Source organism: Betta splendens, chromosome 9 (genome assembly GCF_900634795.4).
Source record: "Betta splendens chromosome 9, fBetSpl5.4, whole genome shotgun sequence".
Lineage (NCBI taxonomy): Eukaryota > Metazoa > Chordata > Actinopteri > Anabantiformes > Osphronemidae > Betta > Betta splendens.
Genome location: NC_040889.2, coordinates 22,651,412 through 22,670,917, shown reverse-complemented (window position 1 = coordinate 22,670,917; position 19,506 = coordinate 22,651,412). Strand labels below are relative to the sequence as shown.

Sequence of the window (19,506 nt, the reverse complement as noted above, 5' to 3'; positions counted from 1 at the left end):
AGGTTTAAGATCGTTTCACCAGCGAGATCTTAAACCCTCGATACAAAAAGTGCTCAGCTAACATTGATGCAAAATACTAACACTTCATTGCTACTCTACTACTGAAAAAAGAACTATATTATTCTAAAAACTAAATGAAACCAAAAATTTATTAATTTTAACAACTAACTACTATAATACACTATAACCATTTGGCAGCGCCTGAAGGCAACACAGGGATCGGAATTATATATATATATTGCATCACACTACAATATAATAACATTTACTTAAAGATTATTTCTTGTATTAACAATTTATTTATTGAACATTTCATTGTTACATTACATTGTTAAAGGTTTGTTCTGCTCAATATACTGGAGAAAGTTTTTTGATATCACATGTACAGAACAAAATATTTTACGTAAAGTCAGGGTAGTGTGTAATATCTCAATAGTTAAATCACTTGGGTCACAGCTTAATTGTTAAAATCAGAGTGGTGGTGCACAAAGGGCAAAAGCAAAAAGCATTATAAGCATTATATCCAAACCTGACTATAAATACCAGAAGATATACATTTACATTCCAGCAAAGTCCCGTAAGTTATAAAAGAAGATAAAATTATCCTATATAAATACAGCAATTTTGCAAATTTGTCCAGAAATCTGCTGCACATTTCTTTGGTTCATATATAAAAAATAGAAATAGGCTTCATGGGTTAAGAGATAAAATGACTACTTTATATCATGGTAGACATACAGTACAATTGCACATTTCTACAGAGTTTAAAAATAATTTTCAAAATGATATTGTCCCTTTGTTCACGTGTTAGCTGTTTAATGTGTTGAGTCTTAAGGTTTTTTTTTCATATTTTCTGACAACACATGCGTTTTCCCTCTGAGAAATAACTGTTTGCATTCATTCTTAAATAAAGATAACACAGCCTTTAGTCATTTATTGTTCCAGCTTTATGAGCCAGTCTTTCATTTTGCTGCCATGTCCTGAATCTCTCACACATCGTCAAAGACACCCCTCCGAGAAGGTGACACAGATGTGTAACAGCCTCCTGTGGATCTAAATACAGACAGAAAAGACGAGTGAGTGAAAAAAACAGTTTGTTGTTATACAATTTCACTGTGTAGGAAATATTTTGCTTCGGTCTAACAGTTTAGTGTCTTTAATGGCACCTGCTGTTTGGAGATCTTTCATCATTGGAGTTATCTTGCAGTAAAACTGTCTGTTGCTCCTCCAGCTCTCTGTCTCCTCTGGTGAATTTAATACCTAAGAATCACAGAAAGAAATCTAAGACTGAATAACAGTGGCGCAGAAGAAACCAAAGGAACGAAACAATGACCCTGACTATATCATTTCTTTCCAATGAGGGCACATATTCCAAAGTGATCCAACCAGTTTTCTGTGGGTCCCTTGCACATTTTGATGCTTTAATATTTGTTTTTCCTGTCTGTAGCACCACAGTTGGATATGTTATTCTGCAGTATAGCTGGCTAGTATTTTAAATCCTACCACTTTTCTTGATCTTTGTTACGGGACTGTTCTGGTTATCCTCTATCACTGTGTATCCTGCTCTGGTCCACCCAGTGCTCTCTCGAACTCCATACCGCTCTCTCCAGGCCTGAAACAAAAAAGTCACGTAAATACTAGACACACATCACAGAAAGCAAACACTGAAAGACTTGTTTGATCTTATTAACTTAGAAGAGTGATTCTCAAACCCAGCCATCAAGCCCCACTGCCATAGCCGATTAGCTGAATCAGGTGTGGGAGCTGAAAACCGAGTTTGAAAACACTGGATCAGAAACCTAACATTAACATAAATGAACCGAGTAAAGGTTTCTAACCCATCTTCGAATTCCTTCATCTTCAGATTTCTGTCTTTTCCTTCTTTCTGCGAAAAAAAGAGATTCCTGATGCCGATTCCAGATGATGCATTATAGAAAAAATCTGAATTGCAAACCCCAAGTTACTGCAAATACCTCTTCTGATAAGTTCTCTTCCTTCATCCACCAGGTCAGAGGCTACGTCGTCATCACTAATGTACTGATGGAAGCCCAGGAGGTTCAAACAACGGGAGCCCAGGCTACCACCCAGATAAAAACGCGTTACAGATATACTGTGGAATCCTGATTCAAACAAGTGCTTATCAACATACTTGTAAAACGTGGCAAAGCAAAGCAACAAAACCAGCATGGGATAGTAGATGTAGAAGCCATCAGATATGAAGGACAGCAGATGCATAGAGCCCATGATCTACAAGATGAGAAAAACTATCATATATATCATGTATTTTACTTAGATGTCACGATGCTTTACAGGCTATGTAAATGTGAAATCTGGGTAAATATGTCAATGAAAACCCACAGAGGTGTAAGATGTCTGTATTCTGTCCTGATGGGAGACGGTGGAGTCCATGTGAATCAGGCCCAGGAAGTTAAGACATAGTGGAGGAGTCAGACGACAAAACAGCCTGACAGAGGCACAATTTGACCCAGCGTGAGACGATCCAACTGGATTATATTATTATATGAATTCACAGAAATAACAGAAGACTCATTATGTACTGCATAAAAATGAAATTATCACGTAACCAAACTAAGTCATAATGCTGATATGCAAATTAGCTTCCATACACACAGCTCTGAGTGTCAGGTGCACAGAAGACACCTATAGTGCGACATAACGTACATGCCGCTGAACTGCAGGCTGTACGCATCCGTCTGGTGATGAGGCACCAGGTGATAGTAGTTGAAAAAGCGGATCCTGAAGACTGTGGAGTAGACGCACACGCACATGAAGAGGATGCTGACGAAGCATGCCGCCTGCGGGAGAACAGGACAGACAGACAAATATTTGCATATTATGGTCGCTGGATTCATGTTCATGCTGCGACCCGTCCTTCACGCTCACGCTCACCTCAATGTAAATATAGTTGTAATGCTTCTCAGCCACCTGAACGAAGACAGCGAAGAGAGAGAGGACGGGGTGTGTGCTGAAGAAGGTGCACTCGGACCAAACCACTGCTGCAGACAGGAGACACAGCAGCACTGCCAGCAGCCTGTGAACACTCTGTCTGAACACGCACTCCCAGTACCACTCTGAGGCACACACACACACACACACACACACACACACACACACACACACACACACACACACACACACACACACACACACACACACACACACACGATTCAAAACTATGTAAATAGCTACATTTGCCAGTGACATTCACTCTAGGAGATATTAGGCCTTCTGTATAAAAACAATGAGAAACAGATGCAGCTGAGTGAAGTGAAATTAACTGAATGGACCAGTGTGGTACTGACTGACTCACCCACTGTGGGAGTGCAGAGGAACCTGTGGATCCAGCCACGGTGCTGCGATGAGGGGAAGCTGTGTGTGAAATGTCGGACTGAGCTGCTGTGGCTCTTATCTACATCCTCCAGATGAAAGGCCTGATCCAACAAGATGGACCACTGGACCCGGGCCTGGCTGAGCCTCTGCACTGCAGTGATTACCTGAAACACATGCCCATAATTCTCAGCTTGCTGTTGTTAAATTTCCGTATTAACGATGAAGAATTACTTTTTTATGGAGGGTCACGAGTCTTCTCTTGGTGGGGAGGACATTCTGTTCACCGCCCACACTTTCCGCGTTTCTTGACATATTTTCTTGGTGCTCAGTGGGACACTGGAATCACACCAAGCTCAAATGAAGCCTGTTCTCAGAACCTGTCTGCAGTAACGATACATATGACATAAATAAGGAGCCTAAAGGGTTTCTCACCTTCATTATTATGGTGTCCACGCACTTCCTGAGAGAGTGGTTGTACCTGACAGAGTCATTACAGGTCGCCACCTCCTGATAATAACAAGCATATTTGTTTGTGGAAAATTAACAGCCAAGGAAAATTGTAGGAGGTAAGTTGATTGGTAGGACCTGTACATGCAAACCTCTATTAAATCCCACCTCCATGACGTCCGCCAGGTTCTCCTCCGCTGCTGCCTTCTCCGCTGCCATTTTTGCTAACTTGAAATAGGTCTTGGCCAACAGGTAACTGTGGGAGGATGACATCCAGCAGGTACGAGGGATCTCCACCAGTCCGTAGCCAAGCAGCAGCACCAGGAGCAAGAGGCCCCAGCTGTTCGCAGCCGTAATGCCGATGGTCTGAAGCTCTGACCTGCAGCTCCCAGATGACACTTTTATCAGTACAGCTTAATGTGAACGTACGATAGCGAAGGACCTGACTCACCATGTGAGTTTCCACTGGGGGTGAGTGGCCAGGGTGAGCAGGGAGATGAAGATGAGGAGGTAGGTGCCATAATAGATTGCATTTTCAAAGAGAGCAGTCTTAATCTTGGCAACTCTGGAGAAAGCTCCTGAGCGTGCATAGGACTGCATGAAGGGCAGCAGCAGCCTGGACGCTCACACACACAAGACAGAAGCAGTCAGAACAGTCAGAAAAGACAAACGCGTGCAGCCAAAGTTCCAAATAAGTCTGTGCCTAACCAAGTGAGAAACTGGGAGGACCAGTACACAACTCTCCAAAATACTGGCAGGACTCCATCTGGTATATAGCTCCAGGGCTCCTCACACACCTTCAGTACACTGCAACACAATCACACGCGTGAAAAAGGTGTGTAATCAGTTTTATAACAGAGATAAAAAGCAGATTTGGCAGATGCTGGACCTCATGAACTTTAAACTACTGCAAAACACAAACACTGAATGCAATTTTAATATCCTTGTAAAATTCCTTTTCTTCTTCTTCTCTAAGGTTTGCTAAGAAATGCTACTGACAGAGTCTTACTTCAATAAGTTGCATAGTTGAGTGATAAATTGAAAATGGTCTTGTTTACCTTGCCTCCGAACGGTTAATGGGCCGTGCTGGAGTTACAGGATCGGGAGGGTTCGAATTGTCGAGGACGCACTGCTTGTAAATAGTCTGAGAAAAAAGCAAAGTTTGCTGTTTGCCGCACAATAGTGGTGTCACGCCACAACAACAGCCACGGCGGTGTCGTACCGTGCTGACATCAAATGGCAGGATGAAGACGATGAGGAAGCAGAGGTACCAGGACATCAGCGTCCCCAGCAGCACCAAGCGCTGCTGCCGCCGCAGGTCCCCGTATCGCTGCAGGAGGTAAAGGGCCAGGAAGAAGACCAGCACCACCACCGCGGCCAGTGCGGCGCCGCCCATGGTGATGAGGGGGCACGCGGAGGTCAGGAGCTCATTGTCACAGGCTGGAGAAGGACGCAGAAGGACTGAGAGACTGGATCACCGGCTGAACTGCACTCAGATCACATTTCCTTATCCTTATCTGCAGGATGACGAGGAGAAACGGTTTGACCTGAACGCTCAGGGCAAACAACGTGTGGAGGCGTGAACAGTGGCTAATGGAGAGAGGAGAGGAAGGAATGAGGGAAGAGAGCGTTAAATGCGGCAGCATTTTAAAGGAGCAGACTCCTGGTCTGGAGTTTATACAAGAACATAACAATGCTACTTTCTACTGCTCCAGCTATTAAAGTATGTTCTGTCCCACACAAACTCATTTATTATCGAACTTAGAAGTACTTCAGTAGAGTGTGAACAAACGAAGGAAGACACTGAGCGACAGAACAAACTTTTAAACATTCTGATATAGAAGTTTGAAAAATAACTGCAAAACTCTCTCAGCTGCCGAAACACATGTCATAACAATAAACAATAAAACAAACGGATTCTCTTACATGGAAGCCGAACAAAACAAAGCTGTGTACATTATGTTGATCGCGAACAACTGTAAGTTTCACGCTGGTCCAGACTTCACGTGTTTAATATTCTTGACTATTTTACATTTATTAGACTCGACTCTTACCTTCTGCGACTATTCAGGTAACTGTCGGCTTGTACAGTCACACTGAGACCGACAAACGTACACAACCTTTGGTTCTACGTTACGTTACGTTACGTTACGATAAAGACGTAGCGAGTCGTGAGCGCTGGCGCAGCGCGGCATTCTGGGTATTGTAGGCGAGGCTGCAATTACCCAGGCCTTTCAGCGTGTGATAAGAAAAAAGCAATGAAATGCTTATAAATGACCACATAATACATGTAAGAGCAAACATGAGCTTTATTAAAATCCAATTGTTTGTTGGAATAAACAGTCTTAATAGTTGACTTGACTGGTTTATTGCAATAGTTCAAAATATTGTTCCAGTTTATTTTCATTTATTAATGACAAAACATAGTCACAGTTATGATGTTTTACAAGGTTTGCATACTAAATACCTTTACATTTAACTTGCATTGAAACCATACTGTACTATTTCCTTTTCACTCTTAAATCCCCATTGTAGATTTCGAAGAGGAAGCAACTTGATAAGACAAAATAGAAAAGGTTGTCTTGAGTCCATGTCTGAAGCTTGCTTAGCTAACGAGGTGGATGAATCTGAGACGTCCGACTGTCCTCTCAGTTTTCAAGGAACACCCACACATATGGCTCGTCAGAAACGAGCGGGCCCAAGACACTGAAGCACGCTGGTCGATGTTCCAGTAAAAAATCCAACTGGGTCAGCACATCCAGACTCAGTAGCTCCACTAGTTTCAGACACATAGACCAATAGCTGTCAGCTGTGGAAATGCCCAGTGCATCTATCCACACTGGTCCAAATATGTCCAGCGAGTCCTCAGAAATATGGTCCATCTGCTCCATCTAGCTTATGTTTAGCAAACAATTCTGTTGGTTCATTTACAGCTTCTGATGTCTCTGCTGTATTACTTTTCTCCGTCCCTTTGTCCCCTTTAGGTTTCTGCTGCTAGACTAGTTGCACTGATCCGAATGGCTACAGTGCAGATAAAACCAGGCAGGTGCTTAGTGAAGCCATCTGTCAGCCTAGAGTCTCACCTTAACCCCTGCTCTGTCACTAGTTAGATGTGGATTAGTGGAATAAGAGGTTTGACCATTCAGTTGTACAGATGAATGGAAAGCTGATCAAATAAATCTATAGGAGATAATGAACACAAGGACAAAAAGAAAAAAAAAAGAAAACATTAATAAATTACAAAAAACATTTTCTGGTAACAATGATTTTTTTCCCAGATACAGTTATGTAACTTTTGACGTTGCTGGGCATAATTTAACATAACATAACTTTTTTAATGTATAAAGAGGATTGTGCTGTTTTTACCACTAGATGGAGTTGATGAATTTGTTGCACGACGTTACAATAATGACAATGACGACAGAATAGCAACTATTTCATAGACTCTGAATACATTTGCTTATGTAGTCATGGTCTGTGAGCGCCAAACTAATGTCTGATCTGAAACCCACAGAGCTCAGGCTAACTGTGTCTCTTTCATGCTATTATTCTCCTGTTTTTATGCTGCTGTCAGGCCTCTTTGATCTCTTTTTAATAGAGGGACTGATTCTTTTACCCATTTGTTTATGATACAAGAAAAGGGTGTCGCATTGTAATCGCTTAGAACCTAACACACACCACAACAAAAACACGGTCAGGTTTCCAGTCACTCCCTTTGGCACCATCAGGTACAGATTACCTGGGAAACTCAACGCGTAGCACACAGTTTCATACTGTGTGAAATGAAATATCCTGGCTGTACAACCAGTGCATCAGTGCATCATGTCCGATTCAATATTTTTCTGTCCATAAATAAAAATTGCAATTGTTTTCTCCAAATGACCGGTTGATGACCTTAATAATCTGTTAAATGCTGTGCAGTCACTTAGTGTCAGAGCTGATCACATCAGAAGTGACAAAATGTAGGAGGGGAAGCTGCACAGTCAGCTACAGTATGAGCCAATCTTTAATTTTAATGCTACGATCATCACGTGGAGTCATGTGCCTTCATGAATCTGAGGTCAGAAGGTCATGGGTTGCGGGATTCATCACAATAAAACAACTATTTATTATGATCCTATATGACATAATCTAACAAAGTAAAGAATGGTGTTAAGTCCAACAGGATAGAAGCTGTCATAAGGCTAATAATTCTACTATACGTATCCTTTTAATACCATTCTTTCCCCTCTGAGTTCAGACCTACGTCCATAGATCCAGACATCACTCCTCTGCATCCAGAGCCTGAGCCACTGGGACCACATCCAGCGCCGCCTTTTTCAGGCCAGTGAGAAGCGGCGTGTGAACGGCCTCATCTCCCATCGTGTCCACTGAACAACGGCTACGAGTGCGCTGAGACCCCTGGGTTTGTAACATTTGATCCATGGGAAACCCTCATGCACAATGATGCTGGCAAACAATGTGGCCCCAGTTCTGTGTGTCCCCAGAGGGCCACCGTAGACAGCAGATCCTATAACCTGCCCTGGATACATCAGCCCCCTGGGAGTGGACCACTCCCATCTGAATCCACTGGTTTGGTGGATCAGACTGTGCCAGCTAGAGTTACCCACAATCAGTGATGCTGACACTGAGGGCACGGCCTGTGATTTTTGGGCATAAAATGTCTATTATAGTCTGTCTGTAGCTGGCTGATTACATAATATGTTGTAACAACAGTCCAAGAGCAGCTAGGACGTCCACTGGACCGATGTCAGTCCCAGCATGACATGTGATACCAGTAAAAGAACACTTTTACAAATATGTTGGAAAAATCATAAATCCAATTAGTTATTTATCAAATATGAGACCAGCCTGTTATTTAGAGTTTGAGATGTAAGATGCTGAGGTCTCTTATAGTGAGAGGCTGATTGGAGGGATGAGAGGAAGCGTGTGATGAACTGAGTGAAGGTTGGTGGCAACATTGAATGAGTAGGAGGATACTCCATCCACCCATTTTCTTAACCGCTTACTCCCTAGTGCGGGGTCACGGGGGTGCTGGAGCCTATCCCAGCTGGCTACGGGCGAGAGGCAGGGTACACCCTGGACAGGTCGCCAGTCCATCGCAGGGCAACACATAGACAGACAACCATTCACTCACACACCTACGGGCAATGGAGAGAAGCCAATCAACCTAATGCACGTCTTTGGACTGTGGGAGGAAGCCGGAGAACCCGGAGAGAACCCACGCAAACACGGGGAGAACATGCAAACTCCACACAGAAAGGCACCAGGGCCGCCTCCGGGAATCGAACCTTCTTGCTGTGAGGCGACAGTGCTACCCACCGCACCACCGTGCCGCCCTTAGGAGGATAGTCTGGATTAAATGTAATATTTAATTATAACAAACACCCGCAAATAAATCTGTGAGATTCCCTCCAGAAGCACTTTTAAAGCAATATGTCTGCTTCATGTGTCTCCGTTGTTCTTGGGTTGTGTTTATGGCTTTATTGCCTCCGTTAAAGGCCTCATCAGCCCGCTGCTCTTCCCGCTGGAAACAAGGAGTCTGTTGTCTGTTGTTGCTTGTTGAGATAGCTGTGTGACAGATGCCATGCGGGTCGCGGCAGTACGGCCGAGGAACAGCGGGATCCCAAGTAAAGGTTTCCAGATGCTCAGTGGTTAAATGAGGGGAATGTGTTGGTGCGGACGAACAATGTTCAACCATGATTTGACTGTCCTCATATTTTTCAGGTTTGTGTAAGAAATGTGATGAATGAACTCATTTGTGAGGACACTTGCTCCATATGGGCACTGCCCAAGAGATGAAATAACTACTTGCATGTGATTTTTCTTTGCTTAAAGGAAAAACAAAAATCTTCTGACTGGAGTTTAAACAACACTGGAGTTTAATAATATAATTAAACCAACACAACACAAAACTAAAACTAATGCAATGTTATGACAGTAACTTTGCTTCCTGAGGCTCAGGGGATGGTGGATGATGATGGAGCCATCGCCATATTCAGTCTCTGAGCAGTTTGAATGTTAACAGCCTGTTTCTGTATCTCAGCATCTCTGAGAAACCATTTAACGCCATTTAACTAAAAGCAGGTTTAGTACACCTTTACTTTTGTACAGTTTACAGTGTGTGCATTAACAGAATCACACACTCATACTGTAGTTACACACCTCTACACAAAAAACAAGTTGTCATGAAGTGATGTGTGGCCTGATGACACTTCATCATCTGCCGAACTTAAACTCTGTGTGAGTCAGAAATGATTCCTTCAACACCGCCTCTCTCTCTCTCTCACACACACACACACACACACACACACACACACACACACACACACACACACACACACACACACACACACACACACACACACACACACACACACACACACACGCGCACACAAACACGCAGAACATCTTTAACGCCAGGCTGTGATTTCCTGCACCTCGTTGCCAAACCAAGCTGCGGAGCATCGGCTTCTCCAGCGCCGTCCCAACTGTTCTGACTGAACGTCTCCCAGTGCTTCTGTGTTAACGACCCGCAGTGCTCGTCTGCCACACACCTCCACAACGCACATGCGTGCCACTGTTTGCACAGATTCCTTGCCAAGCGAATGCAGGACCTGCACCACAGGCGCGGAGGGACTGTTTACTTGTTCAGTTTGGTTGGACAACCCAACATGGTCCAATCGGCCTTTGCCCGTGTAAATACACAGTTTGAACGACTGACTGACTGACTGAAAAGTAAGTCTGTCACAGATGTGTCCAGGTGACGTGTGAATGGATAATCCACTTCCATCTATTTTGGAGCACAGGAATTTCTCTGTTTATCCTGATCCACAGGAACCTCTAATCAGCCGGAACTTATCAAGCGTGAAAAACCATTTAAAAAGAAGACAGAAGAACACAAGAAGGCCTTTTCTCCCCTTCCTGCTTGGAAAGCTCATTATTCCCAAAGCCCCCCCCCCCCTCTCTCTCTCTAAAAAGCGCCCCCTCCTCTACCTTCCTCTGCTTATTTAGTATCCGCTCCTCCCTGTGTCGCCGCGTTCCTCCGCCTCCATTCCCTCACTGGCTCTTTCATGGCCTCTTCCCTGCCGACGCTCCCTCCTTTTCCTCTCCCCTCCCCTCTCACCTCTTTTCCCTCCTTCCTCCTCATTGCTGGGTGCTCACACTGACTAGCCCGCAGCCAGACAGCTCTGCGGTGTCTCTCCCGCTGGCTGTGCTTTAAACCAAAATCCCAAGAAACCCAAATCATTCCAAAGGAAGTCTAAAGGTACCGAATCTTAATATTTTTATGCTTTGCATAACTTTCAATGCATTTTTGCCATTTGTTCAACAGCTGTGTGTGTACACGTGTGTTAGTTTGTCTAGCGTGTGCGTGGAGACGTCTGCATGCCTTCACAGCTGAGGCTTAAGACACGTGTTCCTCACTCATTTGTGAGCGTTTTCCTGGGAGTTTAGCTGAGGATACACAGCAGTTTCACCTTTTCATCATGGAACAATCCATCAGAACCTGTGTTTTGTGCTGGTTATTCATACTTTCTCCCACCCAACAGGCTCAAACCAAAGAGCAGAGAGTCCAGTTCTGCAGCACCTGTCACACAGTTCAGCGGACGTCACGTTCAACCAAGTTTGGAACCGAGCTGAAGATTCCAGCGGCAGCCATGACTCAGAGCAACGGGGAGAACCCACAGAGGACGCGGAGTGGCCTCCACCAGATCCGAGCCGGGATCCAGTCCAGGTCGTTGCGGGCCAAGAAGAGAGTGGAGAACATCACAAAGAACGACGTCAGGGGCTTCTTCGTTAGGAACGCCTTTGTGATCTTCACCGTGGCCGCCGTCATTATTGGTGAGTTTGATTAATTACACATCTATTATGTTCTCACCGCCCTCTATTCAAAACAAGACGAGCCACGTCTGCTGCCTCCTCCATCATTCCGCTGTGACGAATTCAGTTCAGAAGAAGGAAGGCAATAAAAACACGCTGAGCGGATGAAAGAACGGAGGACTGGGCCCATCTTCACAGACAGACCCTGTCCTGACCCCTCATCTGACCTCTGGCCGGCTGCCGTTAACCTCTGAGCCGTGCTGAGCAGGAAGCGACCCGCCACCTGCACATCTGCAGCCCTGCTAGAATTACACCAGAGCCACAACAAACCCGTTTGATGGATTGATAACATCAAGATGTTCTTCGCTTCCTGTTGAGGTGGAACTGGGTGAACTGGTAGCGGAGAAAGAACAGAGAAAGTGGAACGGATGATTGCACAATCGCTAGTATTCTGTGTGTGAGCTCCCCCCTCTCCTTTCGAAAAGTATATTATTACTCAGTACACACAGCGTGGTATATGGCGAAATATTTTTCAAAGCTGATATGATGTGACTGTAGATTCTATCCAGCTATGTGTATGCTGACATGAAACAGGAACCGTTTACTGAATAAAGGCTTGGTCTCCTGGTTTCTCCTCCTGCTTGGGACTGTAGGCATCATCCTGGGCTTCGCGCTGCGGCCTTATAACATGTCCTACCGTGAGGTGAAGTTCTTCTCTTTCCCGGGAGAGCTGCTGATGAGGATGCTCCAGATGCTGGTGCTGCCGCTGCTGGTTTCCAGTCTCATCACTGGTATGAAATCTTTTTAACTCTTTAAAAGAAGCGTTTAGAGCATGTTGAGTCACTGACCTTTATCTCCAGAGGAATCTAATGCAATCCAGTTACAGTAAGACAGTCAGCACCCGATTATAAACAAAACTCCCTCTAACTGTATTGAAGTTTAAATATACCTTAGATGTGTGTTCTAGGTTGCTGGGTTCTAGGTTTATGTGAAACCTCTTGGCAACAACACTTTAATGAAAATCTGAACTTTTGTTATTTTTTTCTTTTGCAATCATTTTATCACCCGCACATGTTTGTATCACCATGTTCTTAGCAGTAATCCAGCCACTGTGAAAACAGAGCCCCACCAGACGAACGCTCATTCACCCTCTAGCGAGGAAGTTCTCACTAGTGGAGCTCTCGGCCCGTACGAGACCCGAGTCGCATGTTGTGTAGGCAACGCGTTTGGTGTGTGAAGGTCGAAGCGGGCCCGTTTGTTGTTTGCTCGCTCCACCTACCAGAGCCTACCTCATGAGTGGCAGCGTAAGCAAGCTGTTTGTTCAGCCTGCGCTGTTTGTTGGTTTTGGGCCTGGTGGACGGCGTCAGTGGGACCTCATGACGGAGAGAGAGCGATAGAGAGGCAGAAAGGGAGAGAGAGAGAGAGCGTGAGAGAGATGTTGAGCTAATGTTGTTGGTCCCAATCACATGCCCTGACCATGCTGTAATGGTTTGGTTACCGATGCAACAGAACTAAAGGACTAATCTCCATCCTTGTGTTTCAAGTGAATGAGGACTTGTTCTGGACAAAAAACACACTCAGTACAACTTGTACAAATGTACTTTGGTGTCAGTTTTAGAGTAATACAAACATTGACGTTTCCAGTTTCAAGGACATAGAAAGTCCATCTGCCGCTGCTGGCATGGCTCATGGCATGCGGAGCTTTGGCTTGTTAAGGATTCATGGAGCAAACGCTGCCGGCAGCGGTGAATAAAGAAACTATAAGAAAAAAACCTAAGGAGACCCAATGTGCAGCCTGTGATCAGTGATTGACAGACGGATCAGAGGCTGGACACGAAAGGGACAAATGTCCCGAGAGGATAACGGAGTCATGCTGTTGATAATAACTGGCTTTGTGCTGCAGCGGGGCGTAACATCAGCGTCCTCTGACATCATGTCACATGGTCGGAGCTCCACATGCGAAAATCAACAAAGAGTGCTGTTCTGCAGCAAGGTCCTCTCCTCTGGGTGTTAGGTGATGAAACTGCTAAATGTCTCCAATGGAAAAGTGTCTATAGCAGTATAGATATCTGAAAATTAGATATGTTGTTATGAACGGTTTTCATATTGAAAGCCGGTTTTCACTTTGTCTACTCAATAATTTAATGATTTTTATTCTGTAGCAGCTTAAGTGAACCATAACTGCAGCAGCAGCGGGAACCGACCTTTGCCTAATAGCTTTACAATAATGCATGACTGTGAGAATCACATACTTTAGAGGATAAGGGCATCAGAGCTAAGCTCCTATAGCTTGTTTTCACCAAACATATGGGCTGAGACACATTCAATAGGAACTGGCCTATGAATTCTGATCCAGTCTAAACGTCAGACTGCATTTTCAATGACAGATTTATTCAAAAGGGAGGAAACTGTTAGACAGACACACACAAACTCTGTTCAGCTTACAAGGGCAAAAACTGGACAAACCTCTTTGTGTTGTTACCGTGTCCTGTGTTTCAACTTTGCCCCCCCGAGAGACCCACTTTTGTGTTTCATTAACATTCCCCATATAAGAAAGAAAGTCATTCAACCTGCTCTCCTTCAATCTTGGGTCTTTTGAAAGGATGGAATTGGTGAGGCTGCGCCCGTTGTTGCCCGGACAACAACCTAGGGAACGTTCTATGAGCGCAGGGATAACGCAGGTTTTCCCAGGGCCGAGGAGTCGAGGAGGAGAAGAGGGAGTGAGGTCACAGTAGACGGGAGGCGACGGGTTGGAGCATATCAGCATATCAAAAGACATAAGGGCAACAAGATGTAGGGACGGAGGAGGCCGACAGGCAACGGATGGGGAACCGGGGAGGAGCCGAGCATGGAGGTGAAGGATTGGAGAAAAAGATGAGGGAGGGAAGGATGAGGATCCCAAAGACGTGGCTGAATTCCTGGGTGGGGGCATGTCGGGGCAGGAGGGGCCACAGCAGGGGCATGTTGGACACACTGTGCTCTACACAGTGTCCGCTCATGAAAGAAACACGTATATCTTGTGTCACACAAAGCCCCGTGCAGCTCTGAGTACAGACAACAGCCGTAATAGGAGCTGACACGCTGGAAACGCGGCATCAACGCGCTGCAGCGCGTCTGCTCCCAAACCCAACTGTGAAGAGGTGCGTTTCTTTTACCACTGTGATCCCTCCAAACCCCGGTTTAGTGCTTTTCAGAGGCTCCTTTGGGCCTTTAGGCTGCGAGACTCACACAAACGTGATGGCTCGTGATGTCTTTAGTTCGTCTCTGGCCGTGGTTTGCTTTTCTCGGCTGAGGTCCAGTGTCTTCAGAGGACGTGGATTCATCTGTGGCTTTCAGGAAGCATGTAAAGTAAAACTCACCCAATGGTTCGGGTTAAGTTTCACAGAATAGAATCTGAGCTTTCCTCCAGGAATGCAAACGTTACTACAGGCACAAAAAAGGAAGGAGGTGTTTCTTTTTTTTTTGAAACCAGATCATCGAGCATTTTTTCCGGCTGCTCGCATTTTATCCGTTGAAAAATATTCAACTGGGATCAGACTCATCATCTGCACCTACTGTATCATGTCAAACTTAGGTCTCAGCCGGACACGAGCCAAAAAACATGGCTTCATTTTTAGGTTTGACTAGACTACAGTACTTTGTTGTCAAAGACCTGTGCATTCCACCTATAATTACCAGCCTTTTCCCAGCCTGAGATCACAGGGACGTCATTTAGTGATTCACCTGTGTACAACCTCACAACCTTTTAAAATGAGTTTTGTTTCCATATAGATAAAGCACATTTACTTACATTCCAAGTATCACATTGGTTTAACTCCACCTCTACGCCTTGTCCTCTGCAGGTATGGCAGCTCTGGACAGCAGGGCTTCTGGCAAGATGGGGATGAGAGCGGTGATGTATTACACCATAACCACGGTCATTGCGGTGTTCATCGGTATTGTCATGGTGCTCATTATTCACCCAGGGAAAGGATCGAAGGATGAGTTCACCAAGCAGCAGCAGATAGAACAGGTCAGCCCTGCTGATGCCTTCCTGGACCTCATCAGGTATCCCCACACTCACTGCCGAAGCCTGAAGACCCAAACCAGTGTCAGGCTTTGGCTACAAGGTTTTTATGTTGTTGCTGTGTTTTGTTTTTCGCTGAATTGAAATGAGCTTATAACACAACTATAACTTATCTGTTGTGTCTTCCAGAAACATGTTTCCTCCAAACCTTGTTGAGGCTTGTACCAAACAGGTAATTCTCCAACCTGTCTGCATTGGAAAAGAAGAAGCCTGGAATCGGATCGTTTTTTACCTGTCTGTGTCTTTCTATTGGTCTAGTTCAAGACGCAGTACGCCAAAAGGATCGTTCATGTGAAGATGACAGTGAACGACACGGTATTCGCACTCAACGGTAGCCAGGAAATCACCCGGGAGGAGATGATCCCGGTGCCGGGGGCGGTCAATGGGGTGAACGCCCTGGGCCTGGTGGTGTTCTCCATGTGCTTCGGCCTGATCATCGGGAGCATGAGGGAGCAGGGGCAGCCCCTCAAGGACTTCTTTGACTGCCTCAATGAGGCCATAATGAGGCTGGTCGCGATAATCATGTGGTGAGTGCGGGGAGCGGCGGCGGAACGGAGGGGTCGCGATGAACGAGCGCAGACTCACAGTGACGGCCCCTCATCGCCCCTCAGGTACGCGCCCGTCGGTATTTTGTTCCTGATTGCCGGCAAGATCGTGGAGATGGACGACATCACGTCCATGGGCGGCCAGCTGGGAATGTACACGGTGACGGTGATCTGCGGCCTGCTGATCCACGCCATCGTGGTCCTGCCCACGCTCTACTTCGTCATCACCAGGAAGAACCCCTTCGTTTACATCGCCGGGCTGCTGCAGGCGCTCATAACGGCCCTGGGGACGTCCTCCAGGTGTGTGGACGGGTTCCGACCGCCTCGGGCTGCAGCCAGAGGCGATGAGGAGTCTGGATCTGAGGCTACGCTACAGCTTAGCAGCCGTTTCCGCTCCCGTGCTGCTCTCACGTCCTGTCTCTCTGACCCCTTCCCAGCTCCGCCACTCTGCCCATCACTTTTAAATGCCTGGAGGAGAACAATAAGGTGGATAAGCGCGTGACCCGCTTCGTGCTCCCCGTGGGCGCCACCATAAACATGGACGGCACGGCTCTGTACGAAGCCCTGGCAGCCATCTTCATCGCTCAGGTCAACGATTATGACCTCAACTTTGGACAGATTCTCACCATCAGGTATGTGATGCGTTTGAAGCATTAACTAGCATCACTAGCTACACCGTACTTAACTCTGCATGGTTTTGTACAGTTTAGCCTCAAAGAAATTGCGATTCAGTCATCACTTCTGCCGCTCTGACAGTTTAAAGAGAGCATTTCACTTACATGTGTTTCTCATTATTGGTAGAAATGCCACTTAACCCACGTGAAATGCAGCCAGGCCTCAAAACCACAGGCTCCAAAGAAAATATTTGAAACTAAACTGTTTAATGCCATAAACAATGGAGGTCTTGTTGTTAGCTTGGATGATTTCGTCACACAATTTAACTCATGCAACGTTCCTGCTGTCTCCACTTGTTACACTGTGTTTCCATCAGTATCACCGCCACCGCAGCCAGCATCGGTGCGGCTGGAATCCCTCAGGCTGGCCTGGTTACAATGGTGATCGTGCTCACGTCGGTAGGCCTGCCCACCGATGACATCACCCTCATCATCGCTGTGGATTGGTTCCTGTAGGTATTAGACAGACGTCATGATAAGAACTCTTTTTTTCCTGTCTTCTGCTCACCTGTTCCTCCGTCTCTCCTCAGGGACCGACTGCGCACCACCACCAACGTCCTCGGCGACTCCATCGGTGCAGGTATAGTTGAACACCTGTCCCGCCACGAGCTGCAGAACAAGGACCCGGAAACGGGCAACTCTGTGGTGGAGGAGGCGGAAAAGAAGCCGTACCAGCTCATCTGCCAGGAGAACGAGTACGAGAACGAGAGGCCTGCAGACAGCGAGACCAAGATGTAGGGGTGCGCGTCGCGCTTCGGGTCACACGCACTATTAGGAAAAGCACTGCTGTTCATCTCATGTGACGAATAAAAGGCGACTCTAGACAATATGTTCTCCTAGACTCAGATTAGAGGCCTGACAGCATTCGCATTACCTGCTTCTTCTAAGAATTTGTGTTGTGATGATTCCCATGGGTAATTTTCTGAGTGGTCTGTGGTCTTCATGTCATATTCCACTACGCTCAGAACTCTGCTGACCGTAGAGGCCAGTACTGCTGTGGGTCGCATTCTGCAGAAGGTCGGAGGTCATATTTGCACAGACTGTTTCTGGCTTTATCCTTTTGATTTGCCTTTGTTTTCACTGAGTAGTGTTGCATATGAACAGTGTGGTCGAAATGATGGTAAAGATCTGTGTAGTATATCAGCTTTATAGATTACGCTCAGCTGCCAATTTATAAACTTCTGTACAGTTCTATAGGATTAGGAAACATGAAACATGTAATTAACATTAGGGAACAGATGCTTGTGTTCCTAGTCTTTCCAAATCTGGATTAATAAGTCGTTTGTCTCGACTACACATCCTCAAACCAATCACAACAATCATTGAGGCTGACAAACCAAAGTCACACAGCCACGTTTTCTCTTTAAGTTGAATTATTTGAAAAGTGTAACCGGCACCAAAAATAAAAAATAAAAAAAAACTACCAAAAATATTAATAAACCTTTGTACATCTTAGTTATTATTCCAATTTATGTCCAAACAAATTGTTAACCCACAAAAAATAGGATTGTTTTAAACACAACAATTATGTTTCTTATAAATCGTATTTAACTTTCATAAGGTTTTAAAAGTATTTGCTTTAAACATTTGCATGTCAGAATTAAAATATGGTTTATGTTAAATTAGCAATTAGGTAGTAGGTTGGATTTGTCAAATTTTATTCACATCCAGTAGATAATCTTAAATTTTGCTATAACATAGAAATATGTGGTATAAATATTGGACTTCATTTCGTTCCCCATCTTTTTTTAGTTAATTTGTAAGCAATGTTTTGAATTGTAGCTCTTTTGAATTATAACAAATGTAACATTCATGTACAAGTTGCTTTGTATAGAAACTTCTGAATATTCTGTTTGTATAGAGAAGTGTAGATAAACTGTACATTAATTGTAGATTTGAATGGTAACGCATTACTTGAGAATTGTGTATGTAATGTACTGGAACAATGCTCTTGTAAGTGACCAAACTAATAATCCCTCATTCTTTATGTGAAACTGATTGTTAGGGTCAAATGCTTTTCTTTATATTTGAGGAAATGGAATAGATGTCTTGTTTACAGGTGCTGGTGATATGACCATTTCTCTCAAACAAACATGTGAGTGCATACACACAAAGAAGATGGAATAACATTTGTAGTTTTGTTTTACATTGATTTTTTTAATAAAAATGAAATCAGCAGTTGTGTCATTTATTTATCTAAATACCCACATGTATTAAGTCTCTTAAGTGTTATTATCCCTTAAATCGTTGTTTAGTTACTTCTCATGTCAAATTTACCTTCAGTGTTTGAAAGTAATAACGACATTCATTAAGACAAGTAGCGACTGGAACCCTTGATCTATTGTTCTTCAAGTTTTTTCACACAACGTCTCAGTAGGCCTTCATATTTAACTAGATGCTTATGCTGACACCTTGAGGTTAAAGAGTGATTTGACAGAAAAAAACGTGCGTTTATTATGGACAATACACTTTATTTAAAATTACAGAATACTCTACAGAACAAAACATCTAGTTTGTTTCAAGCAGAACATGTGTCCTGTTTTGCTTTTAATTTATATTCTGCTCATGTTCAAGTAGTGATTCTAATTACTGTACACATTTT

At 44.6% G+C, this 19,506-nt stretch overlaps 2 protein-coding genes across 2 annotated transcripts; one reads left to right on the top strand and one right to left on the bottom strand.

Moving 5' to 3' along the window:
• Window positions 1–276: 276 nt before the first annotated feature.
• Window positions 277–6,015, bottom strand: LOC114863031 (G-protein coupled receptor-associated protein LMBRD2B-like). Its single transcript, XM_029163844.3, has 18 exons — window positions 5,853–6,015; window positions 5,021–5,388; window positions 4,857–4,942; window positions 4,507–4,605; window positions 4,250–4,414; window positions 3,967–4,177; window positions 3,784–3,858; window positions 3,583–3,687; window positions 3,332–3,515; window positions 2,911–3,092; window positions 2,683–2,816; window positions 2,359–2,464; window positions 2,150–2,247; window positions 1,974–2,077; window positions 1,839–1,885; window positions 1,504–1,612; window positions 1,167–1,260; window positions 277–1,053 (listed from the first exon to the last, which is right to left on the bottom strand). Exons 2-18 carry the CDS (start codon window positions 5,192–5,194, stop codon window positions 990–992), a joined length of 2,037 nt encoding a protein of 678 aa, XP_029019677.1. The 5' UTR covers window positions 5,195–5,388; window positions 5,853–6,015; the 3' UTR covers window positions 277–989.
• Window positions 6,016–10,906: 4,891 nt separating this feature from the next.
• slc1a3a (solute carrier family 1 member 3a) lies at window positions 10,907–19,082 on the top strand. The gene is made up of 10 exons (XM_029161414.2): window positions 10,907–11,065; window positions 11,349–11,640; window positions 12,273–12,410; window positions 15,462–15,666; window positions 15,815–15,857; window positions 15,944–16,212; window positions 16,297–16,530; window positions 16,668–16,862; window positions 17,222–17,356; window positions 17,435–19,082. The coding sequence occupies exons 2-10, from the start codon at window positions 11,457–11,459 to the stop codon at window positions 17,640–17,642; spliced, it is 1,611 nt and encodes a 536-aa protein (XP_029017247.1). The 5' UTR covers window positions 10,907–11,065; window positions 11,349–11,456; the 3' UTR covers window positions 17,643–19,082.
• Window positions 19,083–19,506: the final 424 nt, after the last annotated feature.

What these genes read in the sequence shown, in the direction of transcription:
- LOC114863031 (XM_029163844.3), bottom strand. Translation starts at nt 5,194, where the DNA reads ATGGGCGGCGCCGCACTGGCCGCGGTGGTGGTGCTGGTCTTCTTCCTG. An exon ending in ACAACTATATTTACATTGAG is followed by an intron (nt 2,817 to 2,910) that starts GTGAGCGTGAGC and finishes GTTCTCCCGCAG; the next exon opens with GCGGCATGCTTCGTCAGCAT. An exon ending in AACAAAGATCAAGAAAAGTG is followed by an intron (nt 1,261 to 1,503) that starts GTAGGATTTAAA and finishes TGTGATTCTTAG; the next exon opens with GTATTAAATTCACCAGAGGA.
- slc1a3a (XM_029161414.2), top strand. Translation starts at nt 11,457, where the DNA reads ATGACTCAGAGCAACGGGGAGAACCCACAGAGGACGCGGAGTGGCCTC. An exon ending in CGTGGCCGCCGTCATTATTG is followed by an intron (nt 11,641 to 12,272) that starts GTGAGTTTGATT and finishes TTGGGACTGTAG; the next exon opens with GCATCATCCTGGGCTTCGCG. An exon ending in GCCCTGGGGACGTCCTCCAG is followed by an intron (nt 16,531 to 16,667) that starts GTGTGTGGACGG and finishes ACCCCTTCCCAG; the next exon opens with CTCCGCCACTCTGCCCATCA.